General features: G+C 37.1%; 1 protein-coding gene across 1 annotated transcript in view; it reads right to left on the reverse strand.

Moving 5' to 3' along the window:
- Nucleotides 1-22,694, reverse strand: part of ABCA12 (ATP binding cassette subfamily A member 12) — a 174,897-nt gene that overhangs the window by 20,964 nt on the left and 131,239 nt on the right. Inside the window, exons 30-41 of the mRNA XM_042993914.1 lie at nt 21,114-21,310; nt 20,168-20,328; nt 18,570-18,806; nt 17,908-18,058; nt 14,882-15,134; nt 14,150-14,236; nt 13,263-13,356; nt 10,289-10,416; nt 8,186-8,273; nt 5,289-5,394; nt 1,164-1,218; nt 401-578 (exon numbers count right to left, since the gene is read on the reverse strand). Coding sequence (XP_042849848.1) covers nt 401-578; nt 1,164-1,218; nt 5,289-5,394; nt 8,186-8,273; nt 10,289-10,416; nt 13,263-13,356; nt 14,150-14,236; nt 14,882-15,134; nt 17,908-18,058; nt 18,570-18,806; nt 20,168-20,328; nt 21,114-21,310 — 1,735 coding nt within the window. The remainder of the gene's footprint in view (nt 1-400; nt 579-1,163; nt 1,219-5,288; nt 5,395-8,185; nt 8,274-10,288; nt 10,417-13,262; nt 13,357-14,149; nt 14,237-14,881; nt 15,135-17,907; nt 18,059-18,569; nt 18,807-20,167; nt 20,329-21,113; nt 21,311-22,694) is intronic.

The following is a 22,694-nucleotide window of genomic DNA, read 5'->3' on the forward strand; positions in this document are numbered from 1 at the left end:
AGGGGAGGTGGCTCTTTCTTCTAATTATCGGGTGACTGTAAGTCTGATGCAAATTATTTTTTTCTTTTTTCTTTTTTAATGTTTATTTATTTTTGAGAGACAGAGAGAGACAGAGCATGGGCAGGGCAGGGGCAGAGAGAGAGGGAGACAGAATCTGAAGCAGGCTCCAGCTCTGAAATGTCAGCACAACACAGTGCTTGAATTCACAAACTGTGAGATCATGACCTGCGCCAAAGTCGGATACTCAACCAGCTGAGCCACCCAGGCGCCCCCAAATTATTTTTTTCTTAATTTACTGACTTGTAGTGATAATTTTAACAAGGTAGGCATGAATAAATCCTGTATATAAGAGTGGTATCTTCTACCCCAATCAATCCTGTCTTTCCTGCAAGCTACTCACCATGTCATAAATGAAGTTTGTGGCCCAGTAGCAAGTCACACCGACGCCTGAAATGTGCTGCAGCTGCTTGGCTTTGGTCTGATGCTCCCTTACAACATAGGTGACAAAGCTGGCGGTGGTGACAGAGTAGCCCATCAGGATGGAGAGTGCCACTAAAATATCGATTAAGCTGCTCATTCTGTAGTGAGCAATAGGGAGAGGAGAGCATACATAAGTTTTTAGAACTCTTTTCCTTTCAGAAAGATTCATGACTAAAACCATCAACAAAACAGTATACGACTTGGCTGTGACACAAATAAGTCTTCCTGCAAGGCAGCCAGATAATATCTTCTACATGACTTGGCTATGACCCTGGATAAGTATAGCTCTAGTGCATCTGAATTGACTAGGGATATTTGATCAAAAAAAAAAAAAAAAAGCCCACTTCGGTCTCTAAGGGTTACTGGGTGTATGCAAGGAATATATAGTCCTTGAGCACAGAAATAGTACTTAAATGCTATGCAGGGAAATTGAAATGATGAAGCACTTAGGCACTTGACTTATAAAAGCAGCAGATTCTGACTCTACAGCCAGCAAGCTCACTTGGCAACCCCACTGCACAGACTTTCAGAAACTTCCTTTTATCCCAGTCAGTGACTTGTATTAACAGCTCTTCTAGATTGACATTCATTCAGATACAACTGTGATTTCCAATTACAGTACTTTATTCAGAGGCTTCACTATGCCAAGGAGTAATGTAGTCATACCAGATATTTCCACTTACGTGGCTTGTTCTTGGTCTTGCACTCCTGGATAAGGATGACTATACATGATGATGCCTTAAAGAAGAGACAGTTCTGTTCATTAGTAGATATTCAGTTATTCAGAAATACCAATTTTTGGATGAATAATGCATAACACTTTCCTCCTTATGCTATAATTTTGCTTTGGGGATAGTATTTTAAAGGAAAATTATCCCCCCCCGCTGCCCACCTCCGCCAACTAATCTCATCAATGCCACACAATTGGTGGCATTCACATAAAAATTAAAAAAATGTTTTTTCCCATTGTGTATGGAATTTTGGGGGAAGGGACAAGAATTTCCATTTCTTATATGGCATTTCCCCTCTATTACATTTTCCATTCTTCTCCCCATCTAATCATGCACGTTTGTATTTCAGCGGCACTTACTACATTGGTGTTTCAGACCAATTATATGAGGATCTCCTAAAGAACACTGACCACCCTCATCCCTCTTTATCGTGCTGTCGGCCAGGTTGGGAAAATACTGTAGCCTGAGAAGATCCTTCCTCTTTCACTACCTCCAAGACGTCTATTTTTCTAGAACTTTATCTACTAGGGTAAGGCTTGAGAGCTTCAGTCATCTCTGACGGGTTTTCATTGAGACACAAAGATCCAAGAGAATTCAGAGAAACTAGCTGGTGCCAGGAAAGTAGTCATTTAATTCCAATACAGTCCTAAATTATTGGGATCTCCCATAATCAGTTATAGTTTCTGAGTTAGAAACAAGATTCTTTTCTCCGCTTATCAGAGGATGATCATTAGTCATAGTCAAAAATGGGCTGGCAAAAGTTTCCCAAGGGACTACAGTGTGAAGACGAAGTCTATACTGTCTGAGTAACTTTGGAAAAGAATAGTAGGGGATGGCAGTGAGGCTGTCTCTTAAATATTTGTTTTATTAGAGTCATAAGCTGAGCAAGAACTTTCTCACTTACTGCTCATGTAGTATATGTTTATTATATCAAGATATTAAGACCCTTTCACAGCAGCCAAATATAAATTATTCTAAAGTTATATTCCCTCCATTAACTTAAATTTATAATTTTTGTTGAGTAGAATGTAACATATTTTGAGGTTGAATTCTGCAATTGTTACATGTTAAAGAAAAAAAGTTTAATTAAAGCAAAACAAAGAAACTACCAATAATAATCAATTTGGCCTGTAACTTTAATCACATCATTGGGGGAATGCACTTTTCTTATCTTTTGTGTAAATTAACAGTCTCTCTTTTTACTGAGATTCAGTTTTCCTTGGGGCCCTACTTAAACCTTATTGTTGAATTATAATATAGGCAGGGGAAAAACATTTCTTTTATTTCTTTCTTGTATTTCAGAATCAAGAACTACATTATTTCACTAGAGGAATCTTTGCAAATGCGTTTACTCCACTATGAAAAATGCTGCCAAACTAAGTGTTTCATAGATATTTTTAGCAGAAAGATCAAGTAAATGCATTAGGGTTGAGGATGTATAAAAATCTTCTCTGTGGGTTCTACCGTATCCAGCATAATGTTCTGACTACAGTGATCAGTCAATGAATACTTATTACATCATATTGAACCTTAAAATTTCAATTATTTCCCCCATATATAATATACATTAAAAATAACATATTATCTGTTTCTGTTGTCTCTATGGGCATACATCTAAAACCAGGTGCTTTCCATTGATCATTACTACTAATGCACTAAAGGGTCAGAACAAACAGGAGCGTAGAGGGAACAATATGTCCGTATGTTTGGAAAAGAGCCTCATTGTAGAACAATTGTTAGGGGAAACAAGCAAACCTTTATTGTTTGAGAAGAAAACAGAATTTTCATGTTAAATTAACCACTAGAGGGAACCACATGAAAATAATAGTTATTGACATAGCAAAGGAAAACTAATTAAAAGATTTTTACTAGCATGTTAGAATTCAAAGAAAATCAATTTTATAGCTAAAGCAAAATCCTAATTAATGCAGAATTCAACAAACATGCTTTAAAACAGCTAGTGTCATAGGGGGAGGGAGGTGGCCGGAGAGCAATTGAGTTGATTTTTAAAGACAATATTACCATGGCAGATCCCATATGTGCATTACAAGACAATGAAAGTATTTTAGGGTGACATGATTTCTTCTCTGAAGAAAATCAAACTCCTCCCACAGAGGGTGGAAAGCGACCACTTTCATGAGTCTATATAAGAGAAGTTAAGGGGGCCTGGGTGGCTCAGTCAGTTGAGTGACTTGTGGGTTAGAGCCCCACGGTGGGCTCTTTGCTGAAAGCTCCGAGCCTGGACCTTGCTTCGGATCGTGTCTCCCTCTCTCTCTCTCTCAAAAATAAATATTAAAAAAAGAGAAAAGTTTTTTAGAAAAGGGCACACTACTACTAACTGCTACAGAACTCATAAACCCTATTTTTAAACCTAAAAAATAAATTTCCTTTGAAGGTCAATAAAAAGTTTATGCTCCAGAATTCTAATTCTTTAAATTCTGTAACTTAAAACATGCAATGGTAGGAGCCACAACAAGCCTGCTAGGATCCAGGGTGATTTAGATTACTTCAGTCTTGGTAAAGAATACTACTAATAAATGAAACCTGAATATAGGTTTCAAAAGCCGACTCTTCAAAAGTGGCTTGTATGTTTTTCTCACCTACCTACCTACCTACGCTACATTTTCCCCCAGTCGTATCTACAGCTCTTCTGCTTCCATTATCCTCCATAGAAACAAGTATCTTTTGTTCTGATGAAGACATCCTACCAAAAGTCAAGTACTCAGTAGTATTTCAAACCAGGTTACACAAAACCTATCTGGCCTTAGTCACCATTTAATTAATTAATTGATTAATTAATTCTCTTTCACATTTTTATTTAAATTCTAGTTAGTTAACATTAGTGCAATATTGGTTTCAGGAGTAGAATTCAGTGATTCATCACTTACATATAACACTGAGTGCTTATTACAAGTGCCCTCCTTAACACTCATCACCATTTAATTTAATTTGTCACTTTTGACTATGTCCTTTATTGGTGCTATAGATCTAAGGACTATCTTTCAGTCTTGTTACTTTCTTCATGGTTCCTCGTGCTAGGAAACTGCTATAGCAGGTGGGAAGGAATGCTGTTCTCTCTAAAATGAAGACTGACAGACTCTCTTGCTAGAATGAGTGTTTGACTCTATAACTCACTTCTACAATCACGAGAACATCCAACACACATTGTTATGCCCAACAGGAAGGAGATGAAAGAAAAACAGACGCTGGCATTTCTAAAAGACCGGTTGTGTCTTTTTTCCTGTTTAATAGGCTATTTGTTAGCCTATTTATTAGGCTATAGACTCAGTATTGGCTAATAAATATATTACTCATTTGTTTCCATCATCATTATTATTTTTTTTAGGATCAGTAAGGAAAAATAATTTGAGCAAGGCTTAAGATGATAAAATGATTTGACTGACAGTAATCGAATTAGAAAAAATAAATCAGTCTTTTTAAAACCCCAAATCCTGTTTTGAAAACCACGTGGATGCCTCTTGGGAAATCCAACTGCAATAGATCTGGCTGAGTACCGAAAAGTATTAGAAAACTGAAGGGGCAGGACTCAGACAGACTTGGGTTCAAATTCCATGTCTGGGCTCTAGAAAATAGTAACAGAGAACAAAAATATTCATTCTGAAAGGCTACTGGTAAGGATTAGCAATTTTTCATATAAAGCATATATTATAGGGTAAGTGCTCAATTAATGATCAGGTGTAGAACTTCTTAGTTTAAAAGTTTTGGCTTCATCTTTAGATTTATCAACATTAATTATTTTTAATTCTTAGCCTATATACAAGTAAATAGTAATAAAATGTTTTCTTGTGAGTAATAGCTACTAGATGTGAGACCAGAAATAAGCATGAAGTAAGCTTTATTATCCTGATTTGATAAATGAGGAAACTAAATTAACCCAAAGTTAAGGAAATTATCTAGAATGTTCCATCTGGTGGTAGTTACTACTTTCAGACTCCTTTTAAAGATCTGTGATTTAGATACCATAAAATACCTGGAGGAAACGGAATCTTATATGCATTTTTATAGGGAGAGAGGCAAAAGTTGCAATACAAAAAGCTTCTGTGTAAGTAACTTTACCGTGTCGGGCAGCATCATATGTTGACATGTTAACCCGCAGAAGGAAATTATTCAAGCTGTTGAGGTAAGCTGGAAGTGAGTGATAGCCTTCTGGATCATACCATACCTGTTAAATTCCAAAAAGGGAGGCAAGATCAGTATGGTGTTTAAATAAATTAGGCTGCCTTTACATCTGACAGCTCACAGAATTTATATTTAAAATAAGACCAACAATTTCCCAATGAGTTATTTTATCTTCGAAGATTAGAACCATTCCCCAGAGTGCTGACCACAGACCTCTACATTTCCAATTTAGAGATGGACAGAGATTGAGAAAACAGGTTTTTTTTCTGTATGATAGCACCACGTTATTAGTTATTCTGTATCTTCTGCATAGGCAAAGCTTGAAATAAACTGAAGAAATCGTTATTATCTCCATCTCTGTGGCTGGTCTGTAGTGACTCTGGGACTAGAGCTAAAGCATACTCAATAATAATAATAATAATATAAAATAATGTCTAGGCAAGGATGTAGAAAGAAATTAAATACAAAGACAAACATTGTGTCCTTAGCAACAAGAATGATAACCTTGAAATTCCCACACTAACTTTCTATTCTTAGTTGCAAGGCACAGGGAGGAGAGTTACTTTACCTTCTGTGTCAAAAACAGAGGGATTTAAAATACTGGTGTGCCTCAATTCAAGAGACCCAGTTGATAATTTAAAATTACAAATCTAACTTAGAGAGAAATTATTGGTTATTAGAACTCTTTGTTTATGCAAGAATGTTTACTTTGTGTGTGGAGAGAGGAAGAAAAGGAACAAATGGCAGAGAGAGGGCATTCAAATCTCCAACACTACTGTCTGCTTTTTATATGACCTTTTATGAAAATCGGCTAAAACAGGCTCCATAATATCTCATAGAAATGTTGTGAGGATGTGATCAGGTAGTTTGTGCACCAGATGATACTAGTGTTGGGCTTATCACAGTTATTTATATATATGTGTGTGTGTGTATATATATATATCACATATATATATATCACATATACATATATCACATATATATATATCACATATATATATCTCACATATATATATCACATATATATATCACATATATATATATCACATATATATATATCACATATATATCACATATACATATATATATAACATAATAATATTAGTTTCTCCACCTCCCCCAAGTCTATATATGTCTCTTACTACCAAATGAGAAATGTGTGAAGGACAATTTAAAATTCCTAAGACTACCGTAGATCTTCTGTGTGTGATTCTGTGACCCTAGTTTGTTTGAAAGCATAGATATGATCTAGATGATGATAATAATAATAATAATAATAATAATAAAGCCTACAGGATTATTTGTCTTCATCAAATTCCGTTAAGTTTCCATGCTCTTTAAGAAACAAGGATAGGGGTGTGTGGGTGGCTCAGTTGGTAAAGCATTCAACTTCAGCTCAGGTCATGATCTTGTAGTTCACCAGTTTGAGCCCCGCATCTGTCTCTGTGTTGACAGCTCAGAGCCTTGGGCCTGCTTTGGATTCTGTGTCTCCCTCTCTCTCTGCCCCTCCCCTCCTCGTGCTCTGTCTCTCTTTTTCAATAACATTAAAAAAAAAAGAAACAAGGATAAACACATATAATATATATGTAAAGAAAAACGCATAAGACATTAATGTTCAGTTTAGCAAAAAATGATGAAAGGAGTACATCCATTGAACAATCACTCAGGTTAAGAGAGAAAAACTGGAGATGCCTGGGTGGGGGTGGCTCAGTTGGTTAAGCTTCCAACTTTGGCTCAGGTCATGATCTCATGGTTTGTGAGTTTGAGCCCCACGTTGGGCTCTGCACTGATGGTGTCGAGCATGCCTGGGATTCTCTCTCTTTCCCCCCCCCCCCAGAATAAACTTTAAAGTAATTTTTAAAAAAGAAACAAAAATTGCCAGTATCCAGAACATCTCCGGAATTCTGTGTTCTTCAAAATCAAAATCACAATAGTCTCTCTAAACAATATGATTGAGTTTTGCCTTACTCTTTTTATTTTTTTTTAATGTTTATTTATTTTTGAGAGAGAGAGAAACAGAGGATGAGCAGGGGAGGGGCAGACAGAGACGGAGACACTGAATCTAAAGCAGGCTCCAGGTTCTGAGCTGTCAGCACAGAGCCCGATGCGGGACTCGAACTTGTAAATTGTGAGATCATGACCTGAGCTGAAGTCGGACACTTAACTGACTGAGCCACCCAGGAGCCCCGAGTTTTGCCTACTCTTAAAGTTTATAGTAAATGCAATGATAGTTAAGTGTTCTTTTGCTTATTAATAATGTTTGGGATATTTACCTACTTATGGAACTAAGCTCATTTCACTGCTGAAAATTCTTTGTTTTTTTGTTTTGTTTGTTTTTTGAGAGAGAGAGAGAAAGAACAAACGGGGGAGGAGCAGAGAGAGAGGGAGAGAGAGAGTATCCCAAGAAGGTTCGAGCTGTCAGCATGGAGCCTGATGCAGGGCTCAAACTCAGAAACCGTGAGACCATGACCTGAGCTGAAACCAAGAGTTGGATGCTTAACCGACTGAGCCACCCAGGCACCTCCTGAAAGTTCTACTGAATGATACAACAATTCATTTATTCTGCTGTATACGGACATTTCGGATTCTGTTTCAGCTAATGTAAGAAACACTATTTTGTAAATTTTTGTATGTGTATCCCGGTACTTGTGTATCCAAGTTTCCCTGGGGTAAATACACAGGACTGGAACCCCAGTGCTATGGGGAAAGCATTATGCCAAACGCTTCTCAAATTGATTGCACTCATGTTTTATTTTTACTTCATCAAAATGCTTGAGCATTTCAAGTTCACATTCTCATTTGTATGACATCCCAGAGGGAAGGTCATAATTTACCTTAGCAAGTGTTCTATTGGCAGGAACTGCTGTTATATCAAAACGAAGGTCTTTAGTCAAAGGCAACCCAAAACTCCAACCTCCATACCTATATATAAGAATAACAAAACTTATATTTGTTTTAATGGAGAAAACATTTATACATAGATCTAAAATGTTTAACTAAAGGCTCAATGTTTTCTTTCCATTAGGAACACATTTATAGCATGAAATAAATACTGCCTGACAAATATTTTACTTTTTTATTGATCTTTTATTATATTTTAGTCTAAGGTAGACACTGTAACTAGAAGTAAAAAGTCATTTTAAGCAATTGCAAATGTGGACTAATCATTCTGAAAATAAGTGATATATAATCTAACCAATTCTGCCAACTTACCTGGATCATGCGCCATCTCAAAAATTATAGTATTTTTGCCCTTAACATTCCTTTTTAAAGAAGTAATTTATCACTAAGGTGATATTAGATCAGTTCTCATCTTTTTTCAAATGGCTTCATTTTTTTTATTCTCCAAACTTTCCCCCCTGGTTTGTCCCCTGGTGATATACTTTTTCTCTTCTTGGGTATTTGAAGGTGAATCGTGCCTATATAATTGCCTGGTGCTTGTCAGTTCATAGTCTCTTGAAAATAAAAAGTGGACTTAAAAAACCAAGCAGTAATTTTAAGAACAGATTAAATATCCCAAATTATGGTTGAATTAAATATGGTTGAGTTAAATAAATTAGTCACACTAGACTAATCTTGTGACTATCATCCTAAATGTGATCTACAGAGCTATACTTTTGACACACAAAGAACATGGCAGTATATTCCTTATTTTATAAAAAGCAGGTTTTAGAAATGTTTGTTTATAATAAAATGCCTGCTTATAATAATAATGCTTATAATTGAAAATATTTACAGGTATCTGTGTCTAGAAAATGTCTGGAGGATATACAATCAATAGTGGTTATACGTGGATATAGAGAGATTCCTTTTTCTTTCTGCGTATATGTAGTTTGTAATTATTTTACAGTGAACATCAGTCAGTTATGTACATTGAGAAATAAAAGACGGAAGAGATGAAGGAAAGGAGAAAACTATATAGCTATTACAAGATGACCAACTCCCCATGACCCAACTTTATCTGAGGTACAACTGACAAATAAAAATTGTATATATTCGGCTGTACAACTTGATGGTTTGATATGTGTATACACTGTGAAATAATCACCACAATCAAGCTGATTAAAATATCCATCACCTCATATAGTTACCGTTTTCTTTTTGTATGAGCATGCATGCACGTGTGTGTGTGTGGGTGTGTGTGTAGTGACAACTCTGAAGATCTATCCTTTTAGCACATTTCAAGTCTACAATACTGTATTGTTAACTACAGTCACATTGCTGTAGATTAGCTCTCCAGAATCTCTTGCATGACTGAAACTTTGTAGCCCTTGACCAACATTTCCCCATGTTCCCTGATCCCCAGACCCTGGCAACCACCATTCTACTCTCTGCTTCTGTGAGTTGACTATTTCAGATCCCACATATAGGCGGGATCATGCAGTATTTGCCTTTCTGTGTCTGGCTTATTTCACTTAGCATAGTGTCTTCCAGGTCCATCCACAGTACCCCAAATAGAAGTCTACCAACCTTACATCCATAGCAAATGTTTAGGTGGCTTAGGTACAAGGCCTGTGGCCTTGTCACATATGGACACATTTTATCCACACACAGATATCATAATCTAAATCTGAGATATTCATATTGTAAATAAGGCCAATTGTCACCTAAAACTATGCCGTAAAACTGTCCAAATTGGCAGAATCTAGTCAATAACGTTATTGCTTCAAGGGAAAAAAAAAAATGTACAAGTTTAACAATACACTTTTGTTAAAAAACAAAGCTTTTCAATTTCCTCAAATGAGTCTTAATTTGAGGGAACTGAAAAATTTTTTTAAAGGTTTAATACATAAGATTATTTAGATAAAATAGAGACTTTAACCGGGTAAATAATCAATAGAAATTTTCATGTATTGTCTCAAGTTCAAGAAGCAGTTACCATTAAAATTTGAAAGCAAGACAGGCTAAATTAAATGTCATAAACAGAGTATTTTTACCTTTTTTGCATAAATTCATTAGCAGTTGATATTAGATAATTTTCCAAGCGGTGTCCAGTGAGGTTGTAAATTATTTGAGAAGAGTAAGTTCTTCTATGAGGTGGAGAATAATTAAATTTAGGACACTCCTGAAAAATAAAGTTAAAAATTAAGTTCTTTGCAAATCAAATAGACGATATCAAGAAGGTTTGGTCTCATGATTTGTCTATTATTGCAACAGGTAGAGTCTGATAAGACCGTCTTCTGACTCTGAAGAGCTTTGAAGAGGAAGACATCTTCCCATGCCAAGAAATTAGACCAAATAGTGGAGCACATGCATAGGTTTACGACTCACTTGAAGCCAAAAAGAATACAAGTTAACCAACGTGTGATTTTCTTTTCACTGTACTGACAAGTTTGATTAAACTCTAAGATGACTTAAAATTCACTCAATGATTTACGGGAAAGCAAAAAAACATTTGCTCTGAATTGAAAAGAAAACATTAACAGACAGACATAAGTTCTCAGGTGACAGCAGTGGATGAAAGTGTGTGTTGTATTGTTTTGAAGGTACAAACCTTGGTATAAAAGTTCAAGTTTACATATATCTAAATCTACATAACTTAATTTTAAATAAATCTAAATCCATTCTTTACATATGTAAATGTAAAATTATTCCAAAATAAAGTTTATATATATTGCAAATGTGCTTATATATGTCTATAGACACACATAGATATATTTAAAATTTAATACAGAGAGTCTCTGTATACCCTTCACCCAGTTTTCCCCATTGTTAGCATCTTAAATTACTATCATCATACATTTGTCAAAATTAAATGTATTGTTACACCACTATTAACTAACTTCAGAGCTTAGTTTTAACCACTTACTTGTATGTGTATTAGCTTTCTGCACTTCCTGACCACTTACTTTCCATTGAAGCTTCCCATGCTTCTCTGACATAAAGCCAGAGAAGCCTAGCACTTTCCCAATTTTTCCTTCCATCCCTTCACACGATGTCCCAGAGCCTGAGGCTTGGACCACAAGTGTGCCCTGAGAACATCGAGGTGCAGACTGCTCTAAAAAATAAATGCTGACTTTGACCTTACATCAGGTCGGATCAACTTGAAGATCACATTTCTAGAACGCTACTTGTTCCGCAAATAATTAGAGACACACTTATGTATGCAATGTAGTTTTTTAGCTTTTACCTTGTGTTGAATTGTATGTACAGAAAAGCACATATAAGTACACAGCTTGATACATTTTGACAAACGGAACACAACCATGTAACCAGAAACCAGATCAGGAAACAGAACAACTACCACTCCCAAAGTAAAAGCACAGAAGAGTTTTGCATGTTTTTGTACTTTATATAAATGGAATTGTATTATATATATTCTCTTGTATTTGGCTTTTTCCACTCATCATTCATTTGTGAGCATCCTCCATTTGATGTGTGTAGTTGTAGATTAATCATTCTCATTTTGCTGTATACAGAATTCCAGCGTGAAGACAGATTACATTTGATTTATCCACTCTACTGTTGGTGGGAATCTGAGTAGCTATTACAAATAGTATTGCTATGAATATTCTAGTATATGCCTCTTGGTGAACGTATTCACACTTCTGATGGGTATATAACAGAAATGGAATTGCTGATCCCATAGGATCATATATCTTCAGTATTTGTAGGTACTGTCACACATTTTATATATATATATATATATATACACACTGTACATTTATACGTATAAAATATTTATATATAATACATATATGTATTTGGTAATTTATTTATTTTTATTTTTTTAAGTTTCTATTTTAATTCCAGTTAGTTAAAATACAGTGTTATAATAGTTTCAGTGTACAATATAGTGATTCGATACACCACCCTGTGCTCATCACAAGTGCACTCCTTAATTTCACCCATCCCCCCCACCCCACCCCCTCTGATAACCATCAGATTGTTCTATCATTAAAAAGTCTCTTTCTTGCTTTGACTCTCTCTCTCTCTCTTTTCCTCTGATTAACGAAATTTATCCGTATTCCAATTTTAAATACTAAGTTAGTTGACTCTTACTGTGAACTAAAGAAAATACATGAGGAATTTTCAGAAATTAACTAGATTACATGAGGGATTAGGAAACTCTTTGAGTACTGGGTAAGACTGATATTGAAATATGCAAGGATTCCAAAAGATGCTTCTGGGATCCCAGCTCTTACTGTAACTCTCTTGCATGCAAACACAAAAATAGGTTGTGTTTACAGAAAACAGTTTCATTCTAAAATATTGTACAAACAATGTAGGGTTGAATCATGTGACACTATTAAAACATTGCTAGATTCCGTTCCTATGGGAAAGTAAGTTGACAACATAGTCACTCTCAGAAATGAACAGTGACTTCTTCTCTTCCACAGTGTTTCATTTCCCCAGCGAATTTGGTTTTCTTAAAAGTATGTTGAATTGACAGGCTTAGAAAAGGAAGGTGTGTATCTATAAAATACAGACGAGGTAAGGGATGGTTGGATAATCTTTTCTGTTTCTTTCAGGACATGGGTTTTTCTTGCAGGCTGGAGGTGCTCCTTAGAAATGGAGTTCTGTTCTGGATTTACACATTACTGACTTGCCAGCTAACCACCAAACAGTCTCACTGTGTTTTTAGATATGGCAGTTATGGTTGGCTTTGTTGTCTGAAACATAGAGCTTTCCGGTTAGAACTGAACTGAGACCAAAATTTCATTTTTAGTTGGTTTCCACAAAGACTGTCGTCGAATTACCTGCCTTTGGAAATTTGTTCTGAGATGGATTTAAAACAGTGACCTGAAGTTCAAAGGCAATATTTTTGAGCTGCCCCGCTCCACATCTCTGAGCTACTAGCTTCCATAAAATGAAATTATACTGACTCTTTGGCAACCTGGATAGATCTTTCAAGTTTCAATATTTATTCCTTTCTTTCTCCTACTTCACTGAAATGAAATTCCATCTTACCTGGATATTTTCTGAACAGGAGCAAACACCAAAATTAGTGATCGGCTCCCCACTGGTGTTCCATTTTCCTAGACTGCCTCTCGTTAAGCACCTTCTGCAAGTAAAAATGATATTAAAGCGAGGTATGTGTGTATTCTCATATTTATGTATGAGTATATAAGCGAGTATTGGGTATTAAATTCAGATGTGTAGTCTTAGGTACAGTTTACTGGTTTTTCATAACTCAAATATACATTACGCTACCATTTTCAAGTGATTTGACATTTTGTGAGGGATTAGAGACAGCACTTATTGATTGAACAGTGTTGAAACCAAAGCTCATTGAATTGTCTTAATGAGGCAGGATGGGGCTTTTTGACCCCTTTCTTCTCTGCTCATTCATCCTGTTCTCCAACCTTAGCAAAAGAATATACCAATGTCAGGTTTACATGCGTTGTGTATTATCTTGGAATTTTGAATAAGCAATACTACCTAGTGCAAAAACAGAGTCAGAAGACTTGCACCCCAGCTTTAGCTGCACAACTTACTGTCTAGATATTTTTAGACAAGTATCTCAGTCCATATGAGTCTCAGTTTCTTCATCTTAAAAATGGATTAATAATTCACAGGGTTGTTTGTTAAACAAAATATGCACAGGAAGAAACTTTTTAGGTTAGAAAGCACCTACTGTTCACTGTTACAGCATAGCATAGCTACGGAATGAACTAAAATCTGTTAAATACAGATTTCTCTCAGGCTGCTGCCCTTCTCCAGCATACAACACACACCCACTTGTATACACACACACACACACGTGCGTGTGTGCGCATACACATGCATGCACATGTACGCACACAACTTGAGTGTCAAAAACAAAAAAGCAAAAAAAAAAAACAAGAACCACTTACGGATCACTGATGTTCAAACACATATTGTCGATGCCAGGGAAACTCCACATTGCTGAGACCAGTGCCTTTGTGCTTGGGTGAGAATTCCTATGATATAAAGGATAGAAACAAATCCTTGATACTCCACTAGTCTTCCATATTAAAGTCATGCTTATGAATAATTTGGAAAATAAAATATGCTGTCCAAAGGACAGTTTTCTTAAAAATCCAAGAAAGACTCAGTAGCAGGGGAAAAAAAAAGTATCATGGGAAAAAAATAAGCACAGGCTCTATTTGGCTGCCTTGTTATTCTCCTAATCATCATGTGCATTTAGTGATCACCTATTGTATATATGTAATATTATATTATACAGGGTTCTTACATTACTATCCACTATTTGTGAGGCTGAAAAAAAATTACTATCCAATACTTGTGAGGCTGAAAAAAAAAAGTTATTTGCTCTATATAACAACAGATTGGGAAGCCACACCTAACCAGGCTTTCTTGATGAAAGTCTAGGCATTAAAAATAAAGACATACTATAACTTTATTTTTAGACAAACACAAAAGCTCTTAAAGTTATCTGTTGGCAACAGAAGTGTCATGTTGCTATAAATCAAGTTGTCCATTCCCTTGGCAGAATCAGGTACAGTGCCTCATAATTCTTTATTCTTTAGCATTTCATGCATTCACTGAGGTACACTGAGGCCTCCGCAGGCACTGGGGAAACATTTTGGAAGAAAGAAACTTACGCATAGAAGGCTGTCTGTTCAGAGGTACCGTAGAGAGATGGGGAGATCTGGATCTCTGGATAACTGTTGCTGGAATTTCTCAGTGTGCCAAGGCCCATGGCAGTGGTTACAAAGACGATGGGGAGAATAACCTGAGCAATGAGACCTTTCCAGTTTCTGCGGGTATGGTGGAACCTCTTAATGAGTATCGCCATGATCTTCTTCAGTAACAGATCAAAACCATTCAACCTTTCACCTCTTGTCAGTATTTTGTCTGATTAGAGAGAGAGAGAGATTTGATATGGTTCTGGGTAATCCCGATAAATCAAGTAATAGAGTAACTTCAAAAATCATGGATGGATGGTATAATGTGATGTGATATGAAAAGCTTATATTTTGAAGGTTCTGATTTGAGGTTCAGCTCTTTGTTTTTCAACCTTGGGCCTGAGCCTCTCCATGTCATAGAGCCATACATAAAAAAGCTTTGTGAATTACAAATCACTATACACTAAAAGATTAGTTACACCCATAGTGGTTTTACATGTCAAAGTGAGATATTTACAATTTTATAAATGAATAGTGTCCCTAATCTCCAAAGTCACAATGTTTTCTCGGTATGTACTGCTAATTATACTAAGACTCAAAAGGTAGCTTCTATCAAGAGACTGAATTCCAATAAGATAAACAGAAACCCAGAAACCGACACCTAAAACTCATATGACATAAACTAATACAATGTATAACTTCAGTTTTAAAAAAAGATAAGCAGAAGCCAAAACAGCTGCCTAGTCTAAAAACTCACTCCTACTGTGGGTAATTTAGTGATTGTAAGTTTATTGGCTTGCATTCCAATGTGAGGTCCAATGAATTCACCTTAAACTTGGGAAAAGGGAAACATTTTCTTCAAAAGTATGATTCTAGTTCAAATATTCATTACCTTCTCTTTAGAAATCTGGACTGATTCTATCTGCCATTTCAAAACTCCATTTTTACCACTAGTGTCACAAAAAAAGAACTCATTGGAAAAAGATGTTTACAACCCCCACCTCCCACCCCTGAAATGTTCTTCAGGTGTGGAGAAAAATTCCATGGTTTCTGATAATGAATTAAGAGCAGCTGTAGAGGACATAAACTGTTGTCCCCTCAATTGTGCTCTTACAACTGATAATTCCACAGCCCCCTCTAAAAATATAACATTCTCTCCAAGGGCCTGATGCCAAGCACTCCTCTACATGTGATAAGATGACCGTCAACTCTGTGGATATTTTTAATTCTCCATCACAAATTATGCAGCACAAAAAATCATGATCTTCATTTAGCTGATAAGGAAAAATACAAAGCTGCTTAATTTAAAATGAATTCCAATTAAACAGAGTGAACAAGTTTAAATGCAAACTCATATCTCTGCAAAGGGGAATTGTAGAAGGAGCTGAATATTTTAAGTTAATTAGTATGCTTTTCTGTTTCTTGAGAAATTACATGTGGATGAGTTACAGGTGTATCAAATGGAGCAAATGTGCTTTCTAAAAGATAATGTCAATGAGGGAAACATTTTGACTGAAGAGTAGTTTCAAATTATGAGACAAATGCAGAGGCAAATACATAACATTTACTTCCTGAAGCAGATGACCACTTTCTAATCAAAGTCCTCAATGCCATGGGCTTGACAATTATATTCCCCAAAAGATGAGAAACGAGGAATATGGCAGAGGACAAATGAGACTCCCAAGTTCCAGAACTATGCAAACATCAGAGAAGATCTTCTCTAAATTTTATAGTCAGGCAAATGTTTAATTAAAAGTTCTGTTCCTAGAGATTTTTTCCAAGTTAAGCAAACTGTTGAAATGACTATTCCATAATTTATATGTCATTTTACTATCTGCTTCCTTAAGTAAATAGTGTTTCCAAAGGCATAAATTAACTGTCAGAAAAAGAATAAGAGAGGAGAAAAGTTATTTTCAAAGGAGCCCAATTCCTCAAAGTCCTAGCAAGAAACACGATTTCTGAAATGTATCTTGTGTGAAGAATTGAGGGGGACAACCTATCACTATAGGTTCTTAGGTACTGAGTCCAACTTCATCAAATCTGAAACCCTCCCCCCAAAAGCATTTTCTCAGAGCCTGAATTGTTCACAGAAGGGGAAGATTAGACATATTTTCCAATAAGGTCCCATAAAGAATGATGCCTCTTTTTTTAGCATTTTTTTTTTTTTTTGATGACTCTTCTGCTGAATATGTCTGTTGGTGAGTCAGCTACCTTGCAAGGTAACTTTGTCCATTGTTGGACAGCACCAATTACAGGAAGGATTTAAATTTGTTAAACACAAATCTGAAACTGTAGTAAATTACATGTTAAAAACGACTACCAGGGAGGCGACTGGGTGACCCCATCAGTATCCAACTTTTGATTTCAGCTCAGGTCATGCTCTCACTGTTCGCGATATCGAGTCCCACATTGCGCTCTGCACTGACGATATGGAGCCTGCTTGGGATTCTCTCTCTTCCCCTTTCTCTGCCCATCTCCTGCTCGCACTCTCTCTCTCAAAATAAATTAATTAAAAAAAATACTCATTAAAAAAATTGACTTCTTGTGGGTGTAAGGAATACATACCACCATGCTAATGAGGAAGTTCTTTCACGTTCTTCAAAACATTTTGAGAACTTGACTTTGTTTAATAAATACTTGGGAGATTAAAAAAATAAAGCTTACTTTTTTATTCTGATTTTTTTAATGTCTACTTTTTTGAGAGAGAGAGAAAAGAGAGACGTAAGCACAAGCAGGGGAGGGGCAGAGAGAGAGGGACACATAGAATCTGAAGCAGGCTTCAGGCTCTGAGCTGTCAGCACAGAGCCCGATGTGGGGCTCAAATCCACAAGCCGTGAGATCATGACCTGAGCCGAAGTCGGATGCTTAACCGACTGAGCCACCCAGGTGTCCTTCTTTATTCTGAATTTAGAAAGAAAACCTGAAGCTGAATTTTGTCCTATGATTTTTCTCATTTATGTCATTTACTGGAATTAAGCAAAATATACACATTAGATTTATACCATCTCTGTCTGTGAAACTGCTGCTGCTCACAGATAAATCGTCGGGAGTTGAGATGCCGTTGGTACTGGAATTTCCAATTTTCTTTTGTGTTAAGTGCTCAAGACTCATATCTCTATCTTTTTGTGACTCTTTAGTCAAATTCAGAAAGACCTAGAAAGAGAAGCCAGAAAACTTCATTAACATAGAACATGCATGCCCTTTCTAGTCTCTAAGCTCAATTTTGATTTTAAATTTTTATCACATTGAGACAAGTGTGATCGTAAGCAAATATTTTTATAGTGACTTTAAATGAACATTTTTTTTTACCATATGTTATTATAACATTATTGACTATATTCCCTATGCTGTACTTTTCATCTCCCTGACTTATTTATTTTATATCTGGAAGTTTATATCTCTTAACCACCCCTTCCCCGATTTCACTCATCCCCTTCATTCCTCTAAGTAAACATTTCGGTATATAAAAGATACATGCTCTCTAATTGGGTAGAAAACAGGTCTGTTTTCAAAAGTCAGTCTTACATAAAAATGGTATTGAGATAGTTTTAAGATTTTCTGATTTTGTAAAATGTTTATTTTAAAATATTTTCTCTTTTTAAAGAACTGTGTATATTTAAGGGAACAGCAAGTTATATCAGCCTTAAGAAAAAAAGAAATGTACCTCTTCCACGGTGGTGTCTGAGATGCCGTAGCACCCGATGTTCAGGTCACCCATGCCATTGTCCAGCGCCCTCAGGAGTGACAGATAGGCCCCTGAGACTTTGGTGCTAAATGGAGGAAGCACATACACAAGCTCTCCGCCGATGTCCTCCTTGAGGTAGGCTTCAGGGAGGTGTGATCGGATCATTGCTGTCACAGCCATTGTGTCGCATGTTGTATTTGCACTTAGATTTGGAGTCTAGATACAAAAACAGAAGTTGAACACTCCTTCGTCTTTACACTGTACTGATGCCCAAGGGCCCTAATCAGAGGGTGGTGAGATTCTTTCAAGACATTCAGACCTGAGTCAGATGACACATCCCTCCTCTGGTGTTTCCTGTCCCACAGGGGTCCCTAGCGTGCTCTATAAGTCACTATTTTATTGGCTCCATTCTCCCGCCTCCCCCTGTCCCTTCTTTAGCCTCCCTGCCCACTACCTCGCTCTTACCTGCTCTGCTCCAGCCACAGCAGCCTCTCTGTGTTGTCAGAGTGTTTCGAACTCAGGCACACCCTCCTCAGGGCCTTCCCAATAGTTGTTCTTTTGCCCTGAGATAGTGACATGGCTCCTTCTCTCCCAAGTCCCAACTCTTGGCTCAACTGTCATCTTCTCAGAGCCCCTTCTCTTCCTACCCTACTTAAAAGGGCACTGCTCAGCATTCCCATCCCCCCTCCTGTGCTTTATTTCTACCCTAGCATTCGCCACCTGCTAAGAGACTTAATAACACACTTAACAACACTATCATCGAATCCCCCATACTCTATCAGAATATAAACTCCACGAGGGTAGAGATGTTAATATCATCAGTTCTGTAATCTCAGGTATTATATACCTAATATTACATACCTAATACATACATTTCTTAATGAATTAATGAATGTAACAATACATTGCTTTTCATTTGGAAGTCACATTAGGATGATCAGATGTAAAATAAATGGTGGTAGTCAAAGCCTACCTAACAGCATACACATCTTGCACAGAATTGATAATCATACGATATTTTAGGTGGTCCAGGGATCCTTAGTCGCCACTGCTGTCCTTCAAAGATGTAAAAGCACCTTTGGCTTGAGTTAGTCTTTACACTGCCACTTGAGGGGTACTGATCAGAAAGTGAATACACAACTACATATTCTCTTTATTTGCTTTAATGCAAAAAATCTAATTTTTAGCCCTACAGGCTAAAATGCTAGGGAAACTAAAAGGCTGATCCTCCATATGAGCAAACTTAGGATGTAGATCCTTTTTGACCAAGTATCCCGGTTCCCTGTGTGATCCCGGACCAGTGGCATCCACATCATGTGGACCCTTGTTATAAAGGTAGTCAGTTCTAGAACCCCATCCTAGACCTACTGAATCAGAGACTCTTGGGGTGAGGCCAGATATGTGGGTTTAATCAAGGTCTTCAGGTGTTCCGATGCTTCCATGGGTTTGAGAAGTGTGAAACTAACATATTAATGATGAATTTTAGCAGTTAATAAAATTGGAGAGATTCTGCCTCCATTTCACAAAAAATAGTAATTCATGCCCCTGTCATGAGGTACACTTTCTCTCTTACAAACCTTTTTCTTAGTGAGCGTGAGGTGATACCCGTCCCCAAACGCTTCCTTGAGGTAAAATGGTGACCCACAGCAGCGCAGCCCGCCCTGCTCCAGGAAGGCTATGCGGTCACTCAGCACTTCAGCTTCGTCCAAGTGGTGCGTGGACAGAATGATTGTTCTGGCTTGAAAATACAGAGAAGAACAACCGAGAATGAAAAATGAAGACACAGCTCCTGAGATATACAGAGTTAGCACGAGTAAATCCTGTGATTTATGAGGAGATGAAGCACGTTTTATGAGTTAACTGAAAAACTGACCAGAAGGAGCTTTCAAAATAAACAAGGAGAAATTTGGAAGGGGTGTTGCTAAATATACAGGGCTCTTTTCTCATAAGTCGGCAGCGAAAAGGCATTGCCTTTGCTGTATGGCTGAATGTCCATCAGTCAGAGGCACGCGTTAGCAACTCCTTCCTTAGTTTGCTCCTTTGTCTTCATTTCCATTCTTTCTCTCTTTGCCTGTCTCTCTCCCCCACTTTTTTCACTATGAAGAAGCAATAATTTTCAAGACTTTTTGAATATTCCTCTCTGATTAATCCACTCCACTCTGATTGCTTCTTTGCTTCACATCCTGTTAGCACTTGTTTAGTCTGTTTTCAGTTTATTTTCGTTTGTGTATGTTTGATATCTCTAATTAGATTCTAAGCTCCTGTAGGCAGAATTTGGGACTTCTATCTTTTTGCATGCTCTCAAAAAGGCCAGTGAACTCAACTCACAGGGGGCACTACAGGGATATTAACTAATAAACCCAGAAATTTAATGGCGGGAAGAGAAGACTTTGGGAAGGGGAAGACTCCATCTGAGACTTTTAACAGGGCTTCTAAACAGAAAAGGTGTAGGCTTGGTTGCAAGCATCCCAGAGGACAAAGTTATGACTGCTGGGTGGACAAGTTATAAGAAGGTCCTCATACCAGTTTTGTTCTTGGATATAACATCCCATATACTTCGGCGAGAACATGGGTCAACTCCAGTGGATGGTTCATCCAAAATGACCACCCGTGATCCACCAATAAGAGCTATAGATATGGATAGCTTCCTCTTCATTCCTCCTGACAAAGTGCCAACTCTCTTATGACGATGGCTGTATAGTCCAGTATCTTTTAACGTCCTTCAAAAATAATGTATGGTGGTTATTTTTGACAGAGAAAATATTTGAATATTGAAAAAATACAATAAGTACTTTAAGTAATAGGTATTTACTAAGCAACTATTATGTGCTCAGCAAGGTACAATACACTATTAAGGATTCATGATACGGTTTTTTACTGTTTATCGTCTAGTTGGAGGTTCAAAATTGATACCCAGAAAACAACACAAGGGAATACATGGCTCATTTTTTTATTTGTTCATTGAAAAATACTTAGGGAAGGCCTGCCTGTTTTGTGCCAGACTGTTTAAGCTACTGGAGGAAAGTAGTGAGAAGACAATATTCCTACCCATAAGGAGATTAGGTTCTATCTAGTATGTGTATGTATTGGGAAGGATGCAGATAAAATTCGGTCAATAAACATATTCCCAAGTATGTTTATAATTCACCAGGTGGTAACAAGTATAATAAAAAATACATAAAGCAGGGTACATGAGATAAGGAGTGCCTGGGGCATGCTATTTTAAGCATATATATATATACAGTCATCCCCTCAGAGAAGGTGATATTTAATCAGAGACTAGGAAAATGGAGGAGTGGGTCAAACAGCTGTCTGGGGAAGGCTGCTCTAAGTAGAGGAAACAATAAGTGAGAAGCCCTGTGGCGGGAGTATAAGCCAGTGTGTGACTTAGGCAGTGTCTAGAGCACAGTGAATGGAGGAAAACTAGAAGGAAATGACATCAGAAGTGAGATGGGGGCAAGTCTTGTAGGGTCTCTTGGCCTCTACTGAGTTCAACACTGAATGTGGTGGGATGCCATAAAGGACTTTGAACCCTGGAGTTACACGGTCTGATTTGTCTTTTTTTTTTTTTTTTTTTTTAGTTTATTTACTTATTTTTAGAGAGAGAGAGAGAGAGAGAGAGAAAAGCATGAGAAGCATGAGTGGGGAGGGGCAGAGAGAGAGAATAAAGAGAATCCCAAGCAGCCTCCACACTGTCAGTGCAGATCCCAATGCAGGGCTTGAACTCACAAACCTCAATGTCATGATCTGAGCTGAATGAAGTCGGTCACTCAACTGATTTAGCCACCCCAGAATCCCCTGATTTGTCTTTTAAAAAGGTCACCCAGGCTGCTCTTTGAAGGATAAACTGTATAAGGGAGAGGAGAAGGTAGGTGTCCAGTTAGCAGGCTTGGTCTGATGTTGTAGCCATTAGAAACAGAGGATTTGGGGCAATATGGTAGCCCGAGATGAAGAAAGTTAAACAGTTTCAGTACAATAATTGGCTCGTGATGATGATGACATAAAATATATACAATACCGGAAAAGTAGAAAAACTAAAACCAATTCTTTTGTGACCAAACGTTTCCTACAGGCGTTATCATTACCATAGCTTGACGTCTTTTT

This window comes from Panthera tigris, chromosome C1 (genome assembly GCF_018350195.1).
Source record: "Panthera tigris isolate Pti1 chromosome C1, P.tigris_Pti1_mat1.1, whole genome shotgun sequence".
Taxonomy (NCBI): domain Eukaryota; kingdom Metazoa; phylum Chordata; class Mammalia; order Carnivora; family Felidae; genus Panthera; species Panthera tigris.